At 44.6% G+C, this 20938-nt stretch overlaps 1 protein-coding gene across 1 annotated transcript in view; it reads right to left on the bottom strand.

Moving 5' to 3' along the window:
- The window catches only part of T265_09103 (hypothetical protein), a gene marked incomplete at both ends in the record, with an annotated part of 26414 nt that extends 6455 nt beyond the window's left edge, over window positions 1-19959 (bottom strand). The window contains 11 exons of the mRNA XM_009175091.1: window positions 3239-3701; window positions 8161-8264; window positions 8533-8742; window positions 9265-9835; window positions 11252-11468; window positions 12115-12251; window positions 13257-13282; window positions 13582-13687; window positions 16578-16728; window positions 18305-18596; window positions 18759-19959. Coding sequence (XP_009173355.1) covers window positions 3239-3701; window positions 8161-8264; window positions 8533-8742; window positions 9265-9835; window positions 11252-11468; window positions 12115-12251; window positions 13257-13282; window positions 13582-13687; window positions 16578-16728; window positions 18305-18596; window positions 18759-19959 — 3478 coding nt within the window. The remainder of the gene's footprint in view (window positions 1-3238; window positions 3702-8160; window positions 8265-8532; window positions 8743-9264; window positions 9836-11251; window positions 11469-12114; window positions 12252-13256; window positions 13283-13581; window positions 13688-16577; window positions 16729-18304; window positions 18597-18758) is intronic.
- Window positions 19960-20938: the final 979 nt, after the last annotated feature.

Here is a 20938-nt window from a genome sequence, read left to right on the forward strand (position 1 = left end):
TTAGAAGAAACAGCCGGATGAAGTGAAGAACCTCCTGCAGCGCAGTGGGTCACATAAATAGAAATAAATGGGTTCCGCAGGAACATGCGGATTTGCGATGCTCATTAGTTACACAAGGGGGGAAGAAGCTGGTCGACACGAACAGGGGGAACACAAGTGGCAAACTTACGGTTAATTTCGATTGCCTCAGAAAAGCCATCCCCGCTTCGCCATGGTGAGGTGTCGCTTCTGTTGACTTTTTTGATCGCTTCGATGTAGATTTTTTGGCTGACTTCACTCTCCGGTTTCCATTAGACCGATTGACTTCGAAACCTACTTCTGCGGCTGCATTGCTTTCCACTTTTGTTCCCTTCTTTTGAGAGCGAGTATCTTGGAAGTAAAAAATTGAGTGAGAATGGCAATTAGGGTCAATGGAGAGAAATCACAAAAGGACGCAGTAGAAAAAACTTTGCTGCATACCTGAGGAGTGACTTCCTCCCAGTATAAATTACTATTGGTCCGGTAAATTGTGTTCTCCGGAAGCTGCACGTTTCAATTTAACGATAGAAAATTTAGAATATATGGGATCAAGTAATTAGGAGCGGACTAGCGAATGCATCATATTAATTATTGGACTAAAGGATAACCGGTTGATTACTGGTTATAAACCCGGACAGGCAGAATAGTTGGACTGTGTGAGTGACGTCACAAGGAAGTTATGGTGAGGGTGTGCTCAAATCTTGAAAAGGAGAGTCAGACGAAAATTTCCGTCCTTGTTTGGAGTTTATTAGCTGTAGCGCCTCTCCGGTGCTTAGCTGCTATGCCACCCGAAGGAAGCACGAGGGCTGGGATACTGCCTGGTCGCCCAAGCCTAGATAGGGGAAGTCGAGAGACAGAAGTTGGGTTCGAAACACAGACCTTCCGGTCAGTAAATTCGCGCTCTAACCACTTAAGCCGTCTCGCCCCGTCCTTGTAGAGACGAAAGTGAATGAGATAGGTCACTCTATCAGCTATTTACCTCGAGATCCCGCGGTCGTGGGAAAACAAATAATTAATTAGAAATGATTGCTCCAATACCATTTATCCTTACCAGATATTGATTCCCAAAGAGAATCTGATAAGCGGTGTTTCACATGCAAAGTACACAACAACGAAGTCAGGTGAGAAAAAGCCCTATCGCTAAGGTGCGTCAACCGCGATTCCTTGATACAACGTCCTAGTTGGCTGGCCATTTTAGATAAATTTCCATAAGACCAGGAGCACGAGTCAAGGAGGATGAAAGGCATACTCGTGCGCTCCTCAGACAATATTGTGCAGCCAGAAGAGTTTGGAAGTCCGTTAGCGGGTGCCCATCATAAAGCAGAGGGAAAATCCTCGGCTGTTATAGAGATACCGGTAAGACATCTATCGCGGTCCCAAACGTCGCAGTTGATTAAGTTTTTCAGTTATAAATCATATATCCTAGGATAGTTTCGATAACCAGAAATAGAAAGAGATATGGCTAAGCACAGTCGGTGGCATGATTGGCTATTTCGTACTGAATCAGCCCGGCTATTTGAAGGTGTGTGAAACTGGATAGCTGCGTACTGAGGCTGATAACTGTTGTAGGTTGAACCTGGTTGAACCATGCCTGTCAGTATCATCAAGCATTGACGGGTTCAGTCCCGAATTCACACCCAGGCAGGCGGCAGTATACTGGCAAGTGCTTGCAAACTTTGTTACCAGGCGACAGACTGTCTATTTTTTTAATCGTTATCCTCAGCACAGGGCGGAGCAAAGAGTTCCACAAAATATACATCCTAACCTATGAGGGTGAGTAGCTCAATGACTGCAGGAAAGTTATTTTTTCCTAAAACCATCTGCATGAGCTCAGCATTGCTAATTCTCACTGGACTTACCCAATGCTTCGTACATCCCAGTGGTAAGAAACCGACAGTACTCGTACATCTTACGCAGATAGAAACTTCTGATTCACAAAGCGGTATGAGCATCACCGCCGCAGTGTACACTCTGCCCTTGACAAAAAAACTGACGTCGCTTCGGTAACATCGGCATCGGACGTTCACAAAAGCTGCCCTGACCTTCCCGATTTGAGGCGATCTCGTCATCAGTTAGTTCATCAGGAATCATGCAACTTTCCACGTAAATAAATTTGTCTGTCACTTAGACTGGCTTGCCTGGAAGTGTTAGGCTCCCGTTTGAGTCCACCTAATCTTGTAGCAGCATTTTACATTTTGCAGACTTGAAGCGCACACCAAACGGTGCGGCGGAATGGCTTAAGTCGATCGAGGTGACTTATATCTTTGATGGATTTGAACCAAGGTGAGCAATACCGTTCGCGTACTCAAATGTGAGCGAACGCCTCGGGAGCATTTCCACCACAGAGGTTTCAATGACGGGTTTTCGGATACAGGGACTTAAGGGTACTTGGTTGTGGGTCTGTTCGCCGAGCGCAGAGAGGTGGCCAACCCTCGACTTAGCAGAGGAGTATGAAGGAGATCACGAAACGCTTGAATGTTGTCGGTGCGACTCGCCTTCCAGGATGGGGACCGCGTGATCCTCACTGTGTCTGGTTGGAGACACTACAAGATACGGCTGCCACCCGATGTCAGTGGCATTCTTGTTGTCAGTTTCTATTCAGATTGCCTGAGTGAGTGTCTGAAGGTATAGGCACCTCGGAATGAGGTGCCTTCCCCGTCCACCTTTACTCTTTTCTTTACAATAAGGCTTTCAAATAAGTCATGGTTGTACGGCAGTGAAGAATGGGTGTTGAACACTGATGTCATGCTGTCGATGATGATGATGATCGCCGAGCTTCGTAGCTGGCTTGCAACTGTTTCATCACGAGTCGAAGCGACATCGTCAGTTCGGGGTTCATTGGGTCTTTTGAAATCTTCCTGGTTTTGTCCGTTACTCATCGGCAAAAGGAATTACCTATGCGGTTTAGGTGATCTCTAGCATTTTTTTGTGGTTTTACCACGTTTTATACGTTTGTTGCCGCTGCACCTTTCAAACCACATATCAACTGATTCCGAATCATAGCGCAATTTCTCTACCTAACTCTTCATATTAAAAACATCTCCAAAAATATGAGAAAATTATGCACAATTGAAGTGAGAAAGCAGTAGACAATGTTTTTCATCAGGTCCCATGGATCGAAAAATTCAAGCACCTTTTGGCCACACTTAATACTTCTGCGGAAACGGGCATTCGGACGCGTATATTACTCAATATCTTCGAATGATACCTTCAGACTAACCTGATGCTTTACCAGTTACGAACGGTTCAAAATTTTCAACCTCCAGATCGCTAGAAACCGTTCTATCTAGTGATGGGCTGGAAACATCCTGCCGAGGAGCGGGTTTCGGACTGCTGACAGAATCATCTTCGTCACCCTGTCGAGCATGCTTTCCAAAAAAGCGCTGTTGAGAAATGTTGCGGGTATCCTTCAGTGTTAAAATATTTGTTTCACTTTCATTGCCTTCCTCAGATCGGACGGAAAATCCATCGGAATTTGTCCAACTTTCCTGTGCACCCCTCAGTGAATGTCGACGGAGTTTTTGGTTGTGAAGTCCGTGTCCAGTACCATTCGAAAAATTACTAGTCGCACTGTTTAGGCGTTGATTCCAAGCAGCAGGTCCATTGGAACTTGACTGGGGTAGGGAGTAGATGAGGGTAACCGTAGCACAGCCTCCAGCTTCAGTCAGATCGGCCGATAGCAACTGAAGAATATGAGAAATGAGTAGTCAAGTACGGGTAGGGAATCATTACGGCGGAAGAGCAGATTACGCGACTGGGGGAACAAATTCCAGCTAAAAGTGGTTGGAGGCCATGGAAGGATTGTTTGCAGTAAATTTGACAGAAAAGTGATAAACGGACCCAGTTTATCCACACTAGTTGAAATCCTTTAAATGAAAGGACCTACAGGTTTGAGCACAAGGAATCATCTTCAAACCCATGAGCATTACTGGCATTAGAATGCCAACTTTGCCCGCTACATTATTTCAGAAATCTCACATTAAAAATGCAAGACAATTGAAAAACGCTGAGCGTGGAATACAACAGGCTATGACGTAGCAATAAAATACTATACCTACTACTTACTATACTATGCTATACTTTGTAAGTCACAGTGAAGGTCTGGACAGAGTTACCAAAAAGGATACCAACAACCATGTTAAAATACAGGTTAGTTGATATTACCTCAAAATGAGGGCACACCCAAGGAACACGCAGATAATCGGTTGGACAAGCGATGAATAGCAAGAGACAATTATGAATACAATTACTTTGATTGTTTACGTCAGGGAAAAACCAATACTGCAACGAATGATAGGCGACCGACAAGCCTTTGGAGGGATAAAACCGCGTTTACGAAAATGCGTCACGCAAGCAGAGAGAAGCAAACACCAAAATTAGAGAATGGACGGGCATCGCATGCACACGGTAGGAACTGACGTACCTAAAAGCCACAAGAAAGATATAGATCGTTCCCAGACTCTCAAAACCCCAAATAAATGAACAGCTACATGGAAGAACTTACGGGATTTGGTAGTTTATCTGGTGAAGAGACTTGAGGAAAAAGTCACCTCTCATTACTAGTTGCTTTATGAAGTAAGCAAAAGAACAGAAAGTACGGGGTTCAATTCAGATCAGTATGATGAGAAACGGCACCTGTGGAAGAACAACACATTAGGGCAGTGAGTCCAGGTATTCTTTTTTACCTTTACCTCTCTTTTGTCTTCTTCTTATTTCACACAGACGGAACATGGAAGATTCAGCCCAGCCACCAGTGCCTGTGGGGCCACCAAGGGTGCTCACTCACACAAATATCGAGTACATGGATGACATAGCTCTTTTTGGAAATGATATCATGGTAATAAAAACAATACCAAATAATGCCACCCCATATCTGCAAACTGCAGAGTAATGCTTCAAGAATGGATGGGATAAAACCTCGAACATCAGGCTTGCGGGTGACCCGATATAGATAGTAGGCAGCTGAATTAGTCCCGGTAGTCTAGTCAAAGCTGATATTTCCATCCGGATTGGGAAGGCCAGAGCAGCCTTCGTGCGTGAACTTCACCTGTGGCGTAGGTGTGAAATCAGCTTATCCGTTAAGGGTTGAGATTACAATGCTGCGGTGCGATCCGTCTTGTTATAAGGGTCATGAACCTGGCCGCTGCGCGACGAGGACATCAAAAGGCATTCAGTGTTTGACCACTGATGTCTTTGAAGCACTATTTGAGTCTGGTGGGAACATCGGATGAATAATGCTGCAGCAGTTCGCAAGGTTCTCGAAAGAAATAGCCTGCCCAAAATAGATGAGCTGACCACACTTCACAGGTCACACTGACTTGGTCACATGCTCCGTAGGTCAGTCGACCGACTTACTCGAGCAGCCTTTTTTGCACAACCACGCGAAGGGAAGAAGCCACCACTGTACCGAGCACGTGCTTTTACAGCTGACGATGATGACACTGACAAGGAAAGAGGTCCTGATATTTGATAATGAAGGGTAGTTATATTAACATAAATTACAACTCCTCGGTCTTCAGCTGAACGTGCGCCTTGCACATTAGACTACTACTAAAATTCGATTTCTTTCTTTTTGATTGTCACCACCATCGACAGCATAACATCAGTGTTCAACCCTAATGCTTTGCTGTAGTAAATTTCACACTTTTTGACTGTCAGCTTTTATGATCGATGAACTCAGCATAACAAAGTAAATGGTCCAGAAAATGACTTCGAGAACTTCTGAGAATCCGAAGATCCACATACACCCGAAATATTATCCCCGTCGCGCTGTGGAATCTACCTCAAGAGCGATTTGTCAAAAACCACCACCTGCTGCACACCCTGATCGGGGATGACGGGGAGCGGATTCATGTTCGATTGCCGTTCGCTTCGGTTAAAAACTACTGGCATACACGTTTTCCTCCAGGAAACCAACCTGCCTTCCAGTTCGCCTAGTACAGTCTAAGGTGGTCGGTTTCCGTCAATACAAACAGCACACACTGTCACGTCAAGCTGTCACAAGATACTTGGTCAATGCAGATAGGGTAAAAGCACACCAGCATTTGTGTGTTCACTACGGCTGACAAACGGCGATGGTGGTTGCTATGGCTGAGCGTCTCATAAACACAGCATTGTCATGGTCACAACGAGCAAAATATTCCACAGCATTTCGACTGGTTTCGACGAAAATGCGATCCACACACTCTCTGTAGAGGAAAGTTAGCAAAAATTCATCAAGTTGGTGGACCTATATTGCTTTCCAGCTGAGTGGTATACCAACAAGGAAGGTCGGCTGGGGGTAGGAATAGGGGATTAACTGATAAGGGAAAACATTTCATCGCCACCTCGAAAGGAACATTTGACTTGAATCAGTATGGGACTCCGAATGGATTGCAATTTAGTTACTCGGAGTGCACGAACTAGATGTTTAAAGTAGCCGGCCACAAATCAGCAATGTAGATACTCTGATTAAATAGGCGGACACCATTGGTTTTGGCAGGACTAGCGGGTACTTATTCGAACATCACATCATTACACCTTGTCTGAAACAAACCGAGTGTGTACTGATATTTTGTTCACATTAAGGTGTCAAATGCCTACTAACAATTTGTCACGAGGACCGTTCATTCTCTTAAGTTTGAACTGACGGTATGATCATGTTGAGGCTAGATTTCTTGAAATTCACAGACTGTTTTACACAAATGTGCTGAATGAAATTTGCCAGTCTAATTATCAGCGATTTCACAGCCGTGCACCTGTTGTCTTCCACATATGACGTAAAAGAATGCTTTCGAATGACATATATTTCGGAAAAATAGTTTTTCCGATGGATATTCCAATAAAAAATACGGCTCTCGCCCTCCGACATTGAATAATCTGCCGGTATCACTCTACGTGGAGCTGACCGTTTAGAAAGGCAAGCTATTTTGACTAAGTGATTCTGGTGCACTTTACACTGGCACAGCGCACAAGTTCCAACGGACAGGCGAAAGGCAAAATCACCTCCGCAGTAAGCAAGAGCAGGATAGCATTGGTTAAATTCCGGCATTTGTTGCGTTAACACGACATCAGGTTGGCTGTCAAGGACAGGATGTACAATGTCGCGGTGTGACCTATCCTACTTTGAGGGTCAGAGACGTGTCCGCTACATGTAGATCATCCAGGAAACTACGGCTCACTATTTGTCTCCGAAACACTGTATGAGTCTGGCGGGAACACCAGTTCGGTGATACTGAGACACGCTTCATGGTTTTCAGGAAAAAACCCTCTCTCTCCCCCGACAGGTTAACTGAGCATGGGTTACGTTGGTCGGGTCACTTAGTATGACAGGATCGCTTGATTCATAGAGATCTCTTCATTCCGTCACATCCCGAGATGAAACAACCATGAGACGACCAGTTCATGACTTCGTAACAAATTACGAAAGCCCCAAGCCAGACGACTTAGTCGTGTTCGCAACTGATGACCCACCAGTTAGTGACACCGACATATACGTCTCAATCATGCAGCCCATGGCGGTCCTACATCAGGACTTTCTCAGATCACGATTTATTATACAAAAAGGCGATTTGGCATCAACGGTCCATCGCATCGAATGTTAGAGTAACTTTATCATCACATATATCCTTGGTGAATGAAACGGTAGCTGCTCGAATCATCCCGGATTCATACAGGGCTTATGAATGAACTTCATTTCAGTGGGACAACGGTAACCGCCTACCAAGGGATGAGTTCGCGTAAAAGGTCAGTTTCGGTCCGCCCACTGATGGAGACAACCGTACATAATAGTTCGTCCAAAAACATGCTCACAATGACGAATGACAACAGTGGCTTTTGTCCTACGTTGTATTCCTGAATTAGTTGGATTACATGCGCTCTTCAGTTGCCTCCCTATAGAATCAAATTCGCGGACGTTACTGATGGATTTGATTTGAAAAAGAGAATATTAAAAAGTCACTCTTGGGAAAGAAATCAAGACATAGGGCGATCGAAATCGCGAAGAGGGAACGGTAATACGGGGATAGGGGAATGCATAGGCCTGCTTCCGATATCGAGTGAAAACACAGCAACTATACGTCACGTCGCAAACAAAAGTACAGGGTCTGTGGGCAACAAAATGAGCAAATGAACGTGAAATAAGCAGTATGAATGGAAACACACCTTTCCCATTCGAGGCTCTCCAATCGCCACACGAAATTCTGGATTATTGTTGGTGTACACCTTCAAGTGCGCAATAATGTGGTCCAGCTGCTTCCGCCAAAAGCCTAAACGTAGAAATGAGTAATAAAGGTTGAACTTTACAAAAAGTTAAACACCGTTGCACATAGAGGGGATTCCAGACCACGACAACTAAGGCACATATGTGAAAAAACGAATCAGGTAGAATTTGGGTGGAAATGTATTACAAGAGGTAAATGAGATAAGTTAGGATAAGTAGGACCTGAACCACCACCGAATGACCTATATCTGTTTACGACAAGTGAAGAATGTAACCAAAACGAACTAAAAGCGAGGATAACGCGGGAAACCTACCTCGTCCTGGACTGATAGCTTTTAAAAGTGGCGTGTGTTCACGAGGTTGGGTAGCAGCAGGCTGCGGTTGTACCAACATTTCCTTGCGCCGAAGATCTGCTGAGCTTGGAAAGAACAATCCAACGGTTTGTGTGCCTACGTTTGACACAACAGTGCGCCTAGGTTTGTTCGACACCGGTTGGTTAGAATCGTTCGACAGAAAAGGCTCAGCTGATGGGGGCAAATGGCAAGGAAGTAACGGGAATAAAACAACTAAAGACACACGGTCCAGGTGACCGACTGAAGAAAAACGAGGTTAAACCACATACAACTACACAAAACAAGCAAACCGCACAGGTAGAATAGACATTTCACTTAGCTTGGTTAAACATATATTAGGGTTGTATTCTTCAAAAGGCCATTGAGTGTCACAGCAATTTCGTAGCGACAAGCAAATGCTAGTGAGTAGGACCAGGGTATCATTCTAGGGTACAACTTAGGCACCAACGTGCTAGTGCCTATCAAGTCTGAATACCATGTTGTTTTACCGGTCGGAAATTGCAGTTCGGTGTGCTAACCACACTCCGTAGAGGAGAAATCGTACTTCCTTAGCGAATGGAGACCAACGGATGAGTAGAAACAAAATGAACAAAAATAAGTAACTTTGGAATGGGAGGGACATGGAAGTATACTAGTAACTTCACTTCATCTCAGATCTGTAGCAAGACAAACATGCCAAAAACGAACGCTCACTGCGTGATCTCCACATCGGACCCCTTGTGGGAAGTTCTAAGTAGGATCCACAACGCGAACAAAACGATGCATCCAGTGTCAGCTTGTTTCCACATGTGACACACTGACCGGCAGAGATAGGTACCACACTGTCATGTGATTGTACACCATCACCGATTGGAGGATATCCGTGTTTGATAGAGGCAACACCCGATAGGTATTTTTCTTTGGGAAAACCGGAAGTGCCAGACCAATGGGGAGAAAATCCTTTTTCCACGTGCCGTGGGTGTGAAGTCTGCAACAGCCCAACTGTTTCCAATCCACAGCGATCACAGAAACGTGCATCAGGATTGTTTTTACGTTGACAATGGGGGCAACGCAGAAAGTTGGCGCCATTTTCGGGACGCATAGAGTTCAAGCCATCGGAGAGCACAGAAGTGATAAGAGTAGGTGAACGAGATGGATGAGTTTGACGCGAGGAGTACACGAGATTCTGTCTGCCTGAATCCACACGAGCTTCACAAGTGAGGCAGCTGGTGACATTGCATGGATTCAGTGTTCCACATACGGTACAAAGTCGGTATTCTTCTGCCTGCAGAAGGGAAGTTGGAGAGGTTCTATCAGCTAGCAGTGGCTCAAACAGGTCAGTACGAGAATCGTGTGTTCATCAGTATTATAAAAAAGCGTCATTCATACGAAAAGATTGTATCTTTTCACAAATGCCCGGCTTGCTTCATGGTTTACAGGGAATCAGTGAATACAAACTTTTCGCCCGTGACCATCAGTACGGTCCAAATTAGGATACTTATACTATCCTGGTTCCTTCTCGTCCGTTGTGATCTGCGTGCATCGTGAAGGCCTCAGTGTATCACACTGCAAAACCGATAATACAACGACGATAACATATTATACTGATGATAATAATAGCTGATATGGCATACAGCGTCTATGTTAGCACAAAGCTAAAAAGCTATATGGGGCATCTGGAAATCAGTGTAAGATTTTGGTTTAGCTTTAGCTACGTCAAAACGTAGCAGTGCATAAAAGCCTAGACAAATGTCAGCTATTGGTGGTGCTCCTACAAGGCTCCAGGTACGCAAAGGTGGAAGTGCTCCTACCTCCAGGTACGCAAAGGTGGAAACGTGCGTATACACACCAGCAAACGTGTTTAGATTGCATTATGATCTTGTTTGTAATGAATGCATGTTCGTCTGTGTCAAATGGTACATGAACTAAACTGCATGGGTCGCCTGTGAATGAGACAGTATCGACAAGCAATAAGACAAAGTGATGTTCTAACAGTCTCAGAAAGGTCGGCTGTCACCAGGCCTTCAGCAACCCAAGTTGCAAAGTGAGTTCAGCCCCAAAGCAGATAGATAACCAATCACCCAGATCTCATCAAGTCAGCGTATTCAATTGGTGTTGTATGTCGGATAAAAGTTCAAAGTGAACAACCGAACTAACTCAGATCAATGATTGTCAATCACAATGGTTACAAGAAACCCTGTTTAGCATATGGAGTCGTGTCATTTCCTTCTTCTAGGTTATCTGACTTGAGGCTTTCTTTTCGATAGGAAAACAAAATCGACAAGTATTCACATTTCGTTGCAAAACGAACGACACGTGTTTCGAAGGCTGGAGCGAGCTCACAAGCAGTACTGGAAAAGTATGGGTCTAGGAAACTGTAAACTCCATTCTCATTTGGAACATGGAAATTCCCCAACTAAACCCTCCCGTTTGAGAGTTGCTCGTGCGACTTGTTCAGATGAAACACTCATTACAAACAGGGATTTTCACAGTAGAGCTTCATCCAGATAGACCAGACTAGAAGAATCAATGTCAAGTGTTGTGTTATTTTGTCGTGTCGCGGAGAACAACCCGCTTCAGCAAAAAAGACGATTCACTGACCAGTTTCGGAGCCAAGGGAGGCAATCTCGGCGTCGAGAAAAGCTATAAAAAGCTATAAGTGGAACAGGGTTTATTGGGGAGAACATGTTCGTTTACTTACTCCTTCACTTTCTGGTGTTGGGTGCAAACGGTTTTCACAAACGGGACATGATGGAAAATTCAATGGAATGTTGGATCCACAGGCGGAACAGTGACCCAATCGAGTGCTGCCGGAATCCGAAGTGACCGGAGTTGGTAGGGGTGGTAGGGGGTGTCCACAATGCACACAAAAGTTCTGGGCTTGTGTTGCTAGGCGTGCAGTGAAACAGTGGGGACAACTGGAATCCAACAGGTGGGAAAAGAACCACAGTTAATCATCAGCAATGACCAGCCACGATTACCTTTTGGCCTTTGTTTGCACATCGTCGCTAATGGTAACCTTAACTGCAAGCGGAATAAAGTAATATAAACATGTAGGTACTCTGCTGCTGCTGTTGCAACATTGATATGTGGAAAATCGATCGTACAGTGGAATACAGGATTCAAGTGTACTACAAAGATACTGTTAAAAGTACACTAGCTCTATGCTATAGAGGACTCAAAAGGAGCAACAGGAAAAAGGTCGACCTGTTTGGAAAAGAACAACTGGATGTAATCCACAGTAACCATGTAACCAATGTGCTGTCAAATTGTCACGTCAGTCGTTAGCTTTTGAGCTTTCGAGAAAGACAGATGCATACTAAACACAAGCATACAAGTATGAGATACCTTGAAGGCACCAAGAGAGGTAAGTAAGCGGTAAGAAGGATCGCGTGGCGAATTATCATGATTTTGCGACTAACCAGTTTGTTAAGGCCACTCGGGCTTCTGAAAAGCTTAAAAGCTGGTGGGAAAACAAAGACAACATTATGAAACCCTGTATTCACCAGTTCGACGAACTATGGTGAGGTGGGGGTTCGGAACAAAGACACTTCTAAAACGTACCGAAGTACATCTGTAATTCGCTGTAGCCGGGCGAACTGAATGGATGGATCGGGAAGGCTAGCCACGGGTGGGCGTCTCGGAAGAGCAACATCGAATGGTCGTATCAGACCGTCACTGGATCGCAATCTTTTTGATGTCTATCAGAAAAAATCAAAAAGTGGGTAGTATCGTTACCCGAGGTAACGAAAAGGATACAACTCAGTGTGTCAGGTCGTGACAAAATCGCACGTGAAAGATTTGGTGTGCGGTTTACTCAACAAGATGTTCGAGTGTTAGTCTACTGATCATACTGAGTATCTTAAAATTCTGAGAACGAATTCAGCAAACTGTTCGAGCAGCTCGTTATCAACAAACCACGAGAATATTCATTCAGTGATAGCGCAGTGCAGTAGTTCACACTAGATCACCGTGCAACTGCACCGGTCGAAAGTCTCTGCATCAATTATTGGATGAAGAACAATCGGATAACGATCCGTAACATGTGTTATGGCTGCGTTGGCCCATCCTTGTCTGGTCAAAATATACCAGAGAACGGAACGAAGTGAAAGTAGTATAAAGCAAGCGATTCATTCCATATANTATATATATATATATAGGCGACTGCATTTTACTGCATACTACAAGCTACCAGGTTCACTGCCTAATTACCATACCAGCTGAATAAAACATGAAAGCCGAGATATTATCGGGTTGCCCAGGGCTAGACAAGAGCAGTTGAGGTGCTGAGGTTGTGTTTGAACTGCAGAGCTTTCGGTCAGTGGGTTCGCGCCTTAACCAGTAAGCTACCTCGAGTTCTTGTGTAAGATATGCTAGCAATAACAAAAGTGGCCACAATTTTGTCGGCATTATCTAGTAGATTAATCCTCAGACGGCTAAGCAACGCCAACTTCATGAGTTATACAATCTCTGTACCGTCTTTCGATAACTTAAGTTTTGTTCTGTGCGGTCAGAAAGAATTCACGAGCACAATTCCCTTCTTCTCAAAAATGTCCTGCTTCAGAGTTGGGGAATTCGTACGTGCCCGGGTGTGTTCCCAATGACCAACTGTGGTAAATCGTTTGTGAAACGAGCGGATTGTTGCCAAAGGCATGGGTCATAAAAAATTACAAGTGAAAAGATGGGAGGTATCGTGCAAAACTCACCCCTAGCCCTTTGGAATCTGCCGACCCTGAGATTTCGACGTCCCCCTCGTCAAAATCTGCAAACAGTTGAAAAAAAGCACGACGAAAGTTAGATCATAGTGACCAGATCGACACCGAGTCTGTAAGGGCGAACGAACAAAACTTTTCTTCAGAGCTCACCCTTGACCTGAGGAAGAGTGCAAGTTATCGTAGTCGGTTTGGCACTCTGAGCCTTTTTAACAACTGCAAGGAAGAGTTTCAATCGATACTAATAAAAATATGCTTAGTTCAAAGGATGAAAAATAAAAGTTAATGTATAGGAATCGCGGGAATCGCATGTATATACCTTTAGGTTCCGTAGATTTTCCAGATCGTGTCTTGGAAGATTCGACATCATGAACGGGAGGTTTTCGAACACGGTCGCGTGAAGGAGCACGCTTCAATCCATCTGACTACAAGAAGAGAGGAGAGCAGGATGAAGTAGTGACCTAACAACGCAGAAAAACGTATGGCTTGGTGTGCGGCATCGATTCTCAAAACAGTGAACAGGTAGATTTTCAAATACAGACTGTATGCAGGTGAAACGTAATCAGTCCTAAAGACTATTGAAAAATGTGGACAACTGCGAATCAGGCATCGAAATAATTATTCACGAGAAGGCCACGACGGGCATCACACACTGAACTCGCAAGAAGTAAAAGATATCTGGTTGGATAAAAGACTTGTGAGAACTGATTACATCATACTTAGAACACACTCTTGTTGAACGGGGGCTGTGAGAGACTGAAATAGGTTCCCGTATATTGCGGAATCCGGCCGTCTACAAATAGCTATCGACAGAAACTTAGGTGCGATTTTTGAGGTACACGCAAAACCGATATTCCAAGCACCCCCAGTTTCTTTCCAACCACCCTAAGGCCTTGCATTATCACATGCATAGGCTATTTGGAAAGTGTTCAACAAAGTACGAGACCATGCAAACCGTAATTAATTGAGATAGAACGAAATGACGATGCCTTTTAGCAGGCAGTTCTAACGGAGGAGAACGAGCTCGCGCAACTTTACAATGTTACCTATTTAATCAACAGGTGAGGAGGATTCAGTGCATACTCTGGATTGTTTCCGCTATCCACATCGCCAAGGTGCACTTAATATGGTCCGAGTACACTAGAGCAACTTTATTGTTCAAACAACACAGGTCCCTAGAAGCACCCGTGCAGAAATCCATTGCACACCTTACCCAAGCACTATGGGAGGAAAAAGATACCAGGACTGGCAGAATGGTACTCCTGAAAGCCACAAATGTTGGGAAAATGCGGAGTATGGCTGCTCTATTCGGTAACGCCCGCTCGTTGTTGGAAGGGACAACACCCGTCAAAATTTCTGAATCGAATGCAAATCAGGAATAAGAGAGTGAGGTACTCTGCGAAGGCTCGCTTCATATTGGTCTTCGTGACGAAATTGATCACAGAGGACAAATCACCTGTCTGGACCTGCTCAGGCTTTCACGATGTTGTTGCGCAGATGCAACTCAAAATTGCTGACCTTGTCTAAAGCCATGTTGGTGAACACACAGCAACTCAAACTGTGTGTACAAAACCTATTGATTCAAGCTGTTAGACTACGCTGGAACTGAACCCCCAACCATAACCTTCCTCGGATAAATGCACCATTCAACGCAGTTAACTCATTGCTATTACACCCATTAACAATGAATATTGAAAGTTTTAGGTCTGCCACTGGTCGAAATACCTTGAAATGCGAACAACTCACAACTCATATCTTCGGACGGTTCTGAAGAAACGGATCGAGGTCTGTGTTGACCGACAGGTCATATTCCACACAAAATTTCATGCAAAACCGTCAGTTCCTAAATTGTCTCGCGATAAATCAACTGCCTGATCATGCAATGCGGATCCCGATCCCTACGCAAATACCGCTCGGTACTAAATGCAACCATGTACATTTCCCCAAGTAACTGAGCTAACTGAATTTACTCGTTCCACAAAACTGACTGCCAATCTGAGTTGCCCTTTGTATCACGGTGGGTATCTGAATAGGTTTGAGTATTTCTCCCTGAACCTCCTTTACACTGGGGAATATTGTACAGCTCCCGCAGGTTCCCTGTTGGAAGTAACTATGATCTCTTCGATAAACACAAGCACACAGTCTTGGGGTTTCTACAAAGCTCTACTCAAAGCCAAACCAACGTATCATCACTCGATCAGTGTCATTAATCCTAAGATGAAGACGCTGCACATCCGATAACATCAGCTCACAAAGACAAAACATTCCTTTCACATATCTCAGTCTTGTCGAATCCTGGCGTGTCAATACGTTGCGATCATGTGACGAACTATTTCGACCTCTGTTGATATGATGAAACCCAGGCGAAATATTTTCTTACCTTACTGAAGCTGCTTCAGACAAATAAGGGGGCACTTAAGATTGGACGACGTCCGGAGGAAATGTTCCAGCCGGAATCAAACAAAGTCCTTGGACCTGATCTCGTGTCACTACTGCTGCTTAGATAAGAGACGAACTTCCATGAATCCACTAGAGTCCCGCTCCATCAGGAATCTACTGGCGGGAAAATGCGATTTCTGGAGGAGCGTAACGTCTGTACACCTTCAATATCGTAACAATCTGAAAGTACGGTATTTGTGAGACCAAGTTCTAGTCAAATAGCTAACGAAATACAATAGTTTTTCACTCTACGTTGGATGCTGTTGCATATCTCGAAAGATGTCAGTAAAAGTGCAGTGGATCGACCAGAATTACTTCATCAAGTTAGAATCTAGTACGTGTGAAATTCGCATCCAAATCACTCTGAGATCTAGTCCGAGGATGGGACGATTCAATACATGTAGATTATATAAAAGAGAGTGAGCTCCAGGCTCACCCATGGCCAGTGACACTGGATTTGCTTTCGACAGGACTCTCTACACTGGAGAATGAGTTCGGCTGACCCGAAGGCTTTTCTCTCCAAAGAGTAAGGATTACACCTATAACTGTGAGGTATGACGGGATACCGAACGTGGGTCCTTGAGGTTTGGGTCTGATGAGTATTTTGACACAAACGAGCACTGTGGTGGCGTATTAGTATACAACGCTACGTTACGCTGTACCAATGTGCTCCACTGCATTGCACCCTACTCTATTCTATTCTACTCCACTGAAGCCCGTGTAACGCTTGAGAGTATGACACGAGAACAGAAATGTGCGGCACCGCACGCAATGAGTCGATAGTAGTTTTATGGTTTCTTCATTAGTCTACGGTAGCACAAGTTGGTTCTTAGACATGTCAAGTACCTTATTGGATAATCCTATCGACTCACTTACTGAGTGGCTTTTGCGGTGCGATTCGATAGCTTTCAGGTCTTCGAGGAAACCATAGTCGTCAGGCAGGGGCGTATTTCCGTCGCCTTCGACAACGCTTGCCTTAACCACATCGAACCTCTTTGTGACAATGTTGCTTTCACTTCCGGTGTCTCTGTAAATGAAGATTAGGAGATGAGATATCACCAACCCATTGAATGTTAGCAGTACGTTTTGGTGACTTGGGAAAGAAATGTCAGAATAACAGTGACGAACAATTCACATTCCTTTTTCTTTCACAGTGATCCTTCCAATATGAAAGAACTACATGAGCCAACCCAATCGAGTGACTATCTTTCTTAATTGAGGGAGAAATGTACGTACGAATCCGTGGCAGTCACTTTCACCGAACTACACTAGAATGCATCACCGTCATTGAGTAGCGCACTTTACTCATTCTAAATTCCCGTAAAAAATACATAAGTAGCTGTTGTTCATCTATTCACCAAGCTTAACAACTAGAAGGCAAACGTTTTGTCACCATTCGGGGGGAAATCGTCAGTGTGCGGTTGGATGGGCACCTAATCTCCCTCTCTGCTTGCGGTTATATAGCGTCCAAAGAGTACCTTATACCTCTTGTTTGAAAATCACATTACGCGAACAGAAGTGAGAACGGTCGTTCATTTCGGCTAACACATTCGTACCGTTTATCTTGCGCAGTGCCTATCAAAATCATTTTTAATGGACTGTGAGCTTATGTTTGCCCTGCTGAATCTATTCTTCTCTTTCATTTTGATGGAACACTCCTCGATGTATTCGTGGGTGTGTAAATCAGCTGTACGCGGTTTCACAGCAGTCTCGTGGTTGTTTCAGAATTATCATTGGTGGGCGGAATTCTAGTGCTTTTGCCTTGTCTTCAAGGTAATGAGTTAACTGAGTTACATTTTCTCAGAGATATCTAAGTGAAACTTTTCGGGCAACTATTTTCATGTGGAAGACTTTGAATACACATCTCTGTTCTTCGATTTCAGTGAGGGCTGCATGTCCCTCCGTGGCAGTTTGAATGGTTGCTGTGATAGTTTAGAAGTTGGTCTGTGTGCGTCGGCTTCCTGTACACCTCCTCTTGCATTTGTCCATTTGGTACCTGAGTAACTCTACCCTAAAAACACCAGTTCTTATCCTTTTCTTCTGTCACAGGTGGTTGGTTTCATCGGTGACACCATTTATCGACTGGGCTGCACATTCAACCCGACGGCTCGTTGGAGATATTTCCTTGAGCGGAAACCGAGCTTGGCGAACTGATCAACGGTCAACTAGTCAACAAATAACGCAATTGAGCTACCAATATCCCGACAAACTGCCAAAAGTCAACAGTCAATTCGCATACTCACCGAAGAACGTTTTTCTTACTCAGCCCGGGAATCAGTGTTCACTATACGAACCGATGAACTCGTAAGTTTTGACAAAAATTCCGAATAATGCCCCGATATCTCAGACATCAGCTCAACCGAGCCTCGCAACAGCATTTGCGCTACACACATTCGGTTGAATGTCAATAAAACAGATACAATCTATGCTCTTTTGGCTATCCCTTCATCATAAGCTAAGTACGCAAATGGATATTCAGTTAAATATAGGAAAGGGCGAAAGGAGATGATTGACTGGTATCTAGGGACTACGCCAGGATTGGTCTGTCAGCGGACCCTGACAGACTTTTGCGTTTTGCCTATATAGCAAGCAAATGTACTCACGGCAAGAACGCAATCGCCCGGACAATCTGTGTTCCAGCCGGAAGAGTAAATGGAGTGCGGAATTTGTAAGTTCCAGTCTTCAGCAACTCTCTATCAGTCTTCTGTATCGTTGGTTTGTTGCCATTGATTGTGAAATAAATATCCACATTTGGAGTTTCCGACATAATTTCCAAACGAGTGTTTGTATCAATGTGTGACTTCGGAACACCCGGAACTGGTGGGCGGAGAGGTATTATCAGCGGCGCACGCACGGCTCCGGCAGACATTGCTCCGGTTCCGGGATGGACAAAAGCTATAAAAGAATCCAAGGATGATGCGGATAGAAGCCAACGTACGTGGCTAAAAGGTGACGCTCTACAAAAATATTTTATTGCACAAAATAATGTACAAGTCAAGCGCGATGGGGAGGTCACCGAACACTACTGTAATTATTAGAGCCAATGTAAGGCTTGACAATCAGAGGTCCATGCTTCACAACATATCCAGCACCAGTCAGTAGAGCAAACTGAACAGTGCATATGATTACAACCGCCAGATTTTTCTGTTGGAGATTTACATTTTGGACAAGGTCGACAGGTTTCCACTAGTATGTTACGTGCAGCCGCTCCAGTCGATGAGCCAGGTAATGCATGCCACGCGGGCACAAATCGCAGCACTTCAGGAAGGCGTAGTGGCAGACGCGTTGAGTGAGTGGTTTCGCAGTGACAGGTAGGAGATTCATTAGGAGCTCCTGTATAAAACCAGTTACACAATGCACAAAAGAGACTGCCACAACCAGCGGGTGTGCGACAGGTGTATAATCTGGGCCTTGATTCTTGGCTGGCACACGTTCGCCCAACAACTGGGGGGTCGACTGACGTCTCCCAGATCTGTCCACAATGAGGACACACTACGGAATCGTTGGCACAAATGTACCTGGATGCCGAGAAATCTTTGTACCGTGAATAGAACTCAGGTCCCAAAATGCGAAAATGATGTGGATCAGTTATGAATGCATTTCGACAACCCGCGGGACACCCCAGAGTAAAACCAAACTCTGTGACTAACTGAAACAGTCCACTCTCCAAGTACTCCTGTGCATACGCTTTAAAACAATCAATGCACAAAGCGTGATTCTGCACTTCACAAAAACGCACCAAGATATCTCGGTCCTCATTGAAACAGGCAACGCAAGGTACTAATTCCAGGTTGCGTCTGATTTGGTCGAGCAATACCACGGGTTCGTGGGAAGGCATTTTCAAACATAGAAACTTCACACGTCCCCGAGTTGAGGGACACATATTATCGCAGCATTCTCCTGTGGCGTTGGATCGATTTTCTGAAATGGACGTGGCCCTAAACTGTGGCTTTCCACAAGTTTCACAGATGAAAGATAACAAAGCCGGAGTAACAGAATCACATGAATAACAATAGATGAAGAACCGGTTTTTTATTTCACGCCTGACAAGTTCCAGGTCAACCTCGTTGCCATCATTCACCTGGTATTGCATGAATCTATCATCTTCTTCTAAGCGGCGATGGTTGAACAACAGGTCGTACTCATCGAACCTTAGTTGCAACATTTGACACGCACGTTGCTTCACAAATAGGACGTTCCATCCAGGGTCGATGTCTAGGCTGAGTTCAGAGTCACCGTGAGCAATCCGTACAAGCATTAAACTGGTCTCCGTGTTTAATTAATCGAAGTCAAACCATGTGCCTCGATATGTCACCTGTAGCATAAAGCGAAGAAATTGTTAAGTGTTAAGTTAAGCGAATCGACTGTGGCAACCAAGATTGCACAGAGGTACAGAGATGCATAGGAACCAAACGGAGAGGTTTGGCTGCATTTTAGGTAATGATGGAGGTTGTGATGGGAGCACTGAAGTCAGGTCCTAGTAATCTTAACCGTTAAGATATACTTGCGATTAACTGCTATTGAGGAGAAATGCAAAACATAACGAAGTATGAGCGGAGCGAAACGCGGATGCTGGTGAAAGCTAAAGATAATAAACAACCGTGTACAAAAGTCAAACACCCACCGTGTTCGCCTTCAATGGCAACGAGCTACGGTTTCTCGGAAGTACTAAGTGGCCAACTAGAATATCAAAAATGATAGTGATGGGTGCGATGGGAGACAGCTTGGTAATATCGAAATGCGGTACGAACCCTATGGAGGTAACCAGTAACCATGTTACGATGCGGACTGAACTTGAATGTGCAAGTGGTGAAGAAACAAAAGAGGACAAAAGTCCAATCGAAAGAAGCAAACGAGTTAGATCACTCCCGACATCCGAGGTTTTTGACGGTTTCGCTCTGCAGTGCCTCGCCCTTAAATCTGCCACCGAGTGTGCAACGGACAGAAGTGCACCCTTGAAAAAACCCGAGCGATGCTGAAAACGTCACCTGTACACAGTTCCGTGTTGGTCAGTGATATAGACCTTCTGTGTTACAGAAATCCCAGCAGGTGACATGCCCAGCGTTGGCTCAGTTATCATGGTCATCATCATCATCATTGACAGCATGACATCAGTGTTCAACACCAATGCTTCACTGCCGTACAACCATGACTTATTTGAAAGCCTTATTGTGAAGAAAAGAATGAAGGTGGATGGAAGAGGGACTTAATGCCAGCTTGACACAATCATTCCGAAG

Source organism: Opisthorchis viverrini, assembly GCF_000715545.1.
Source record: "Opisthorchis viverrini unplaced genomic scaffold opera_v5_256, whole genome shotgun sequence".
In the NCBI taxonomy this organism is placed as follows: domain Eukaryota; kingdom Metazoa; phylum Platyhelminthes; class Trematoda; order Opisthorchiida; family Opisthorchiidae; genus Opisthorchis; species Opisthorchis viverrini.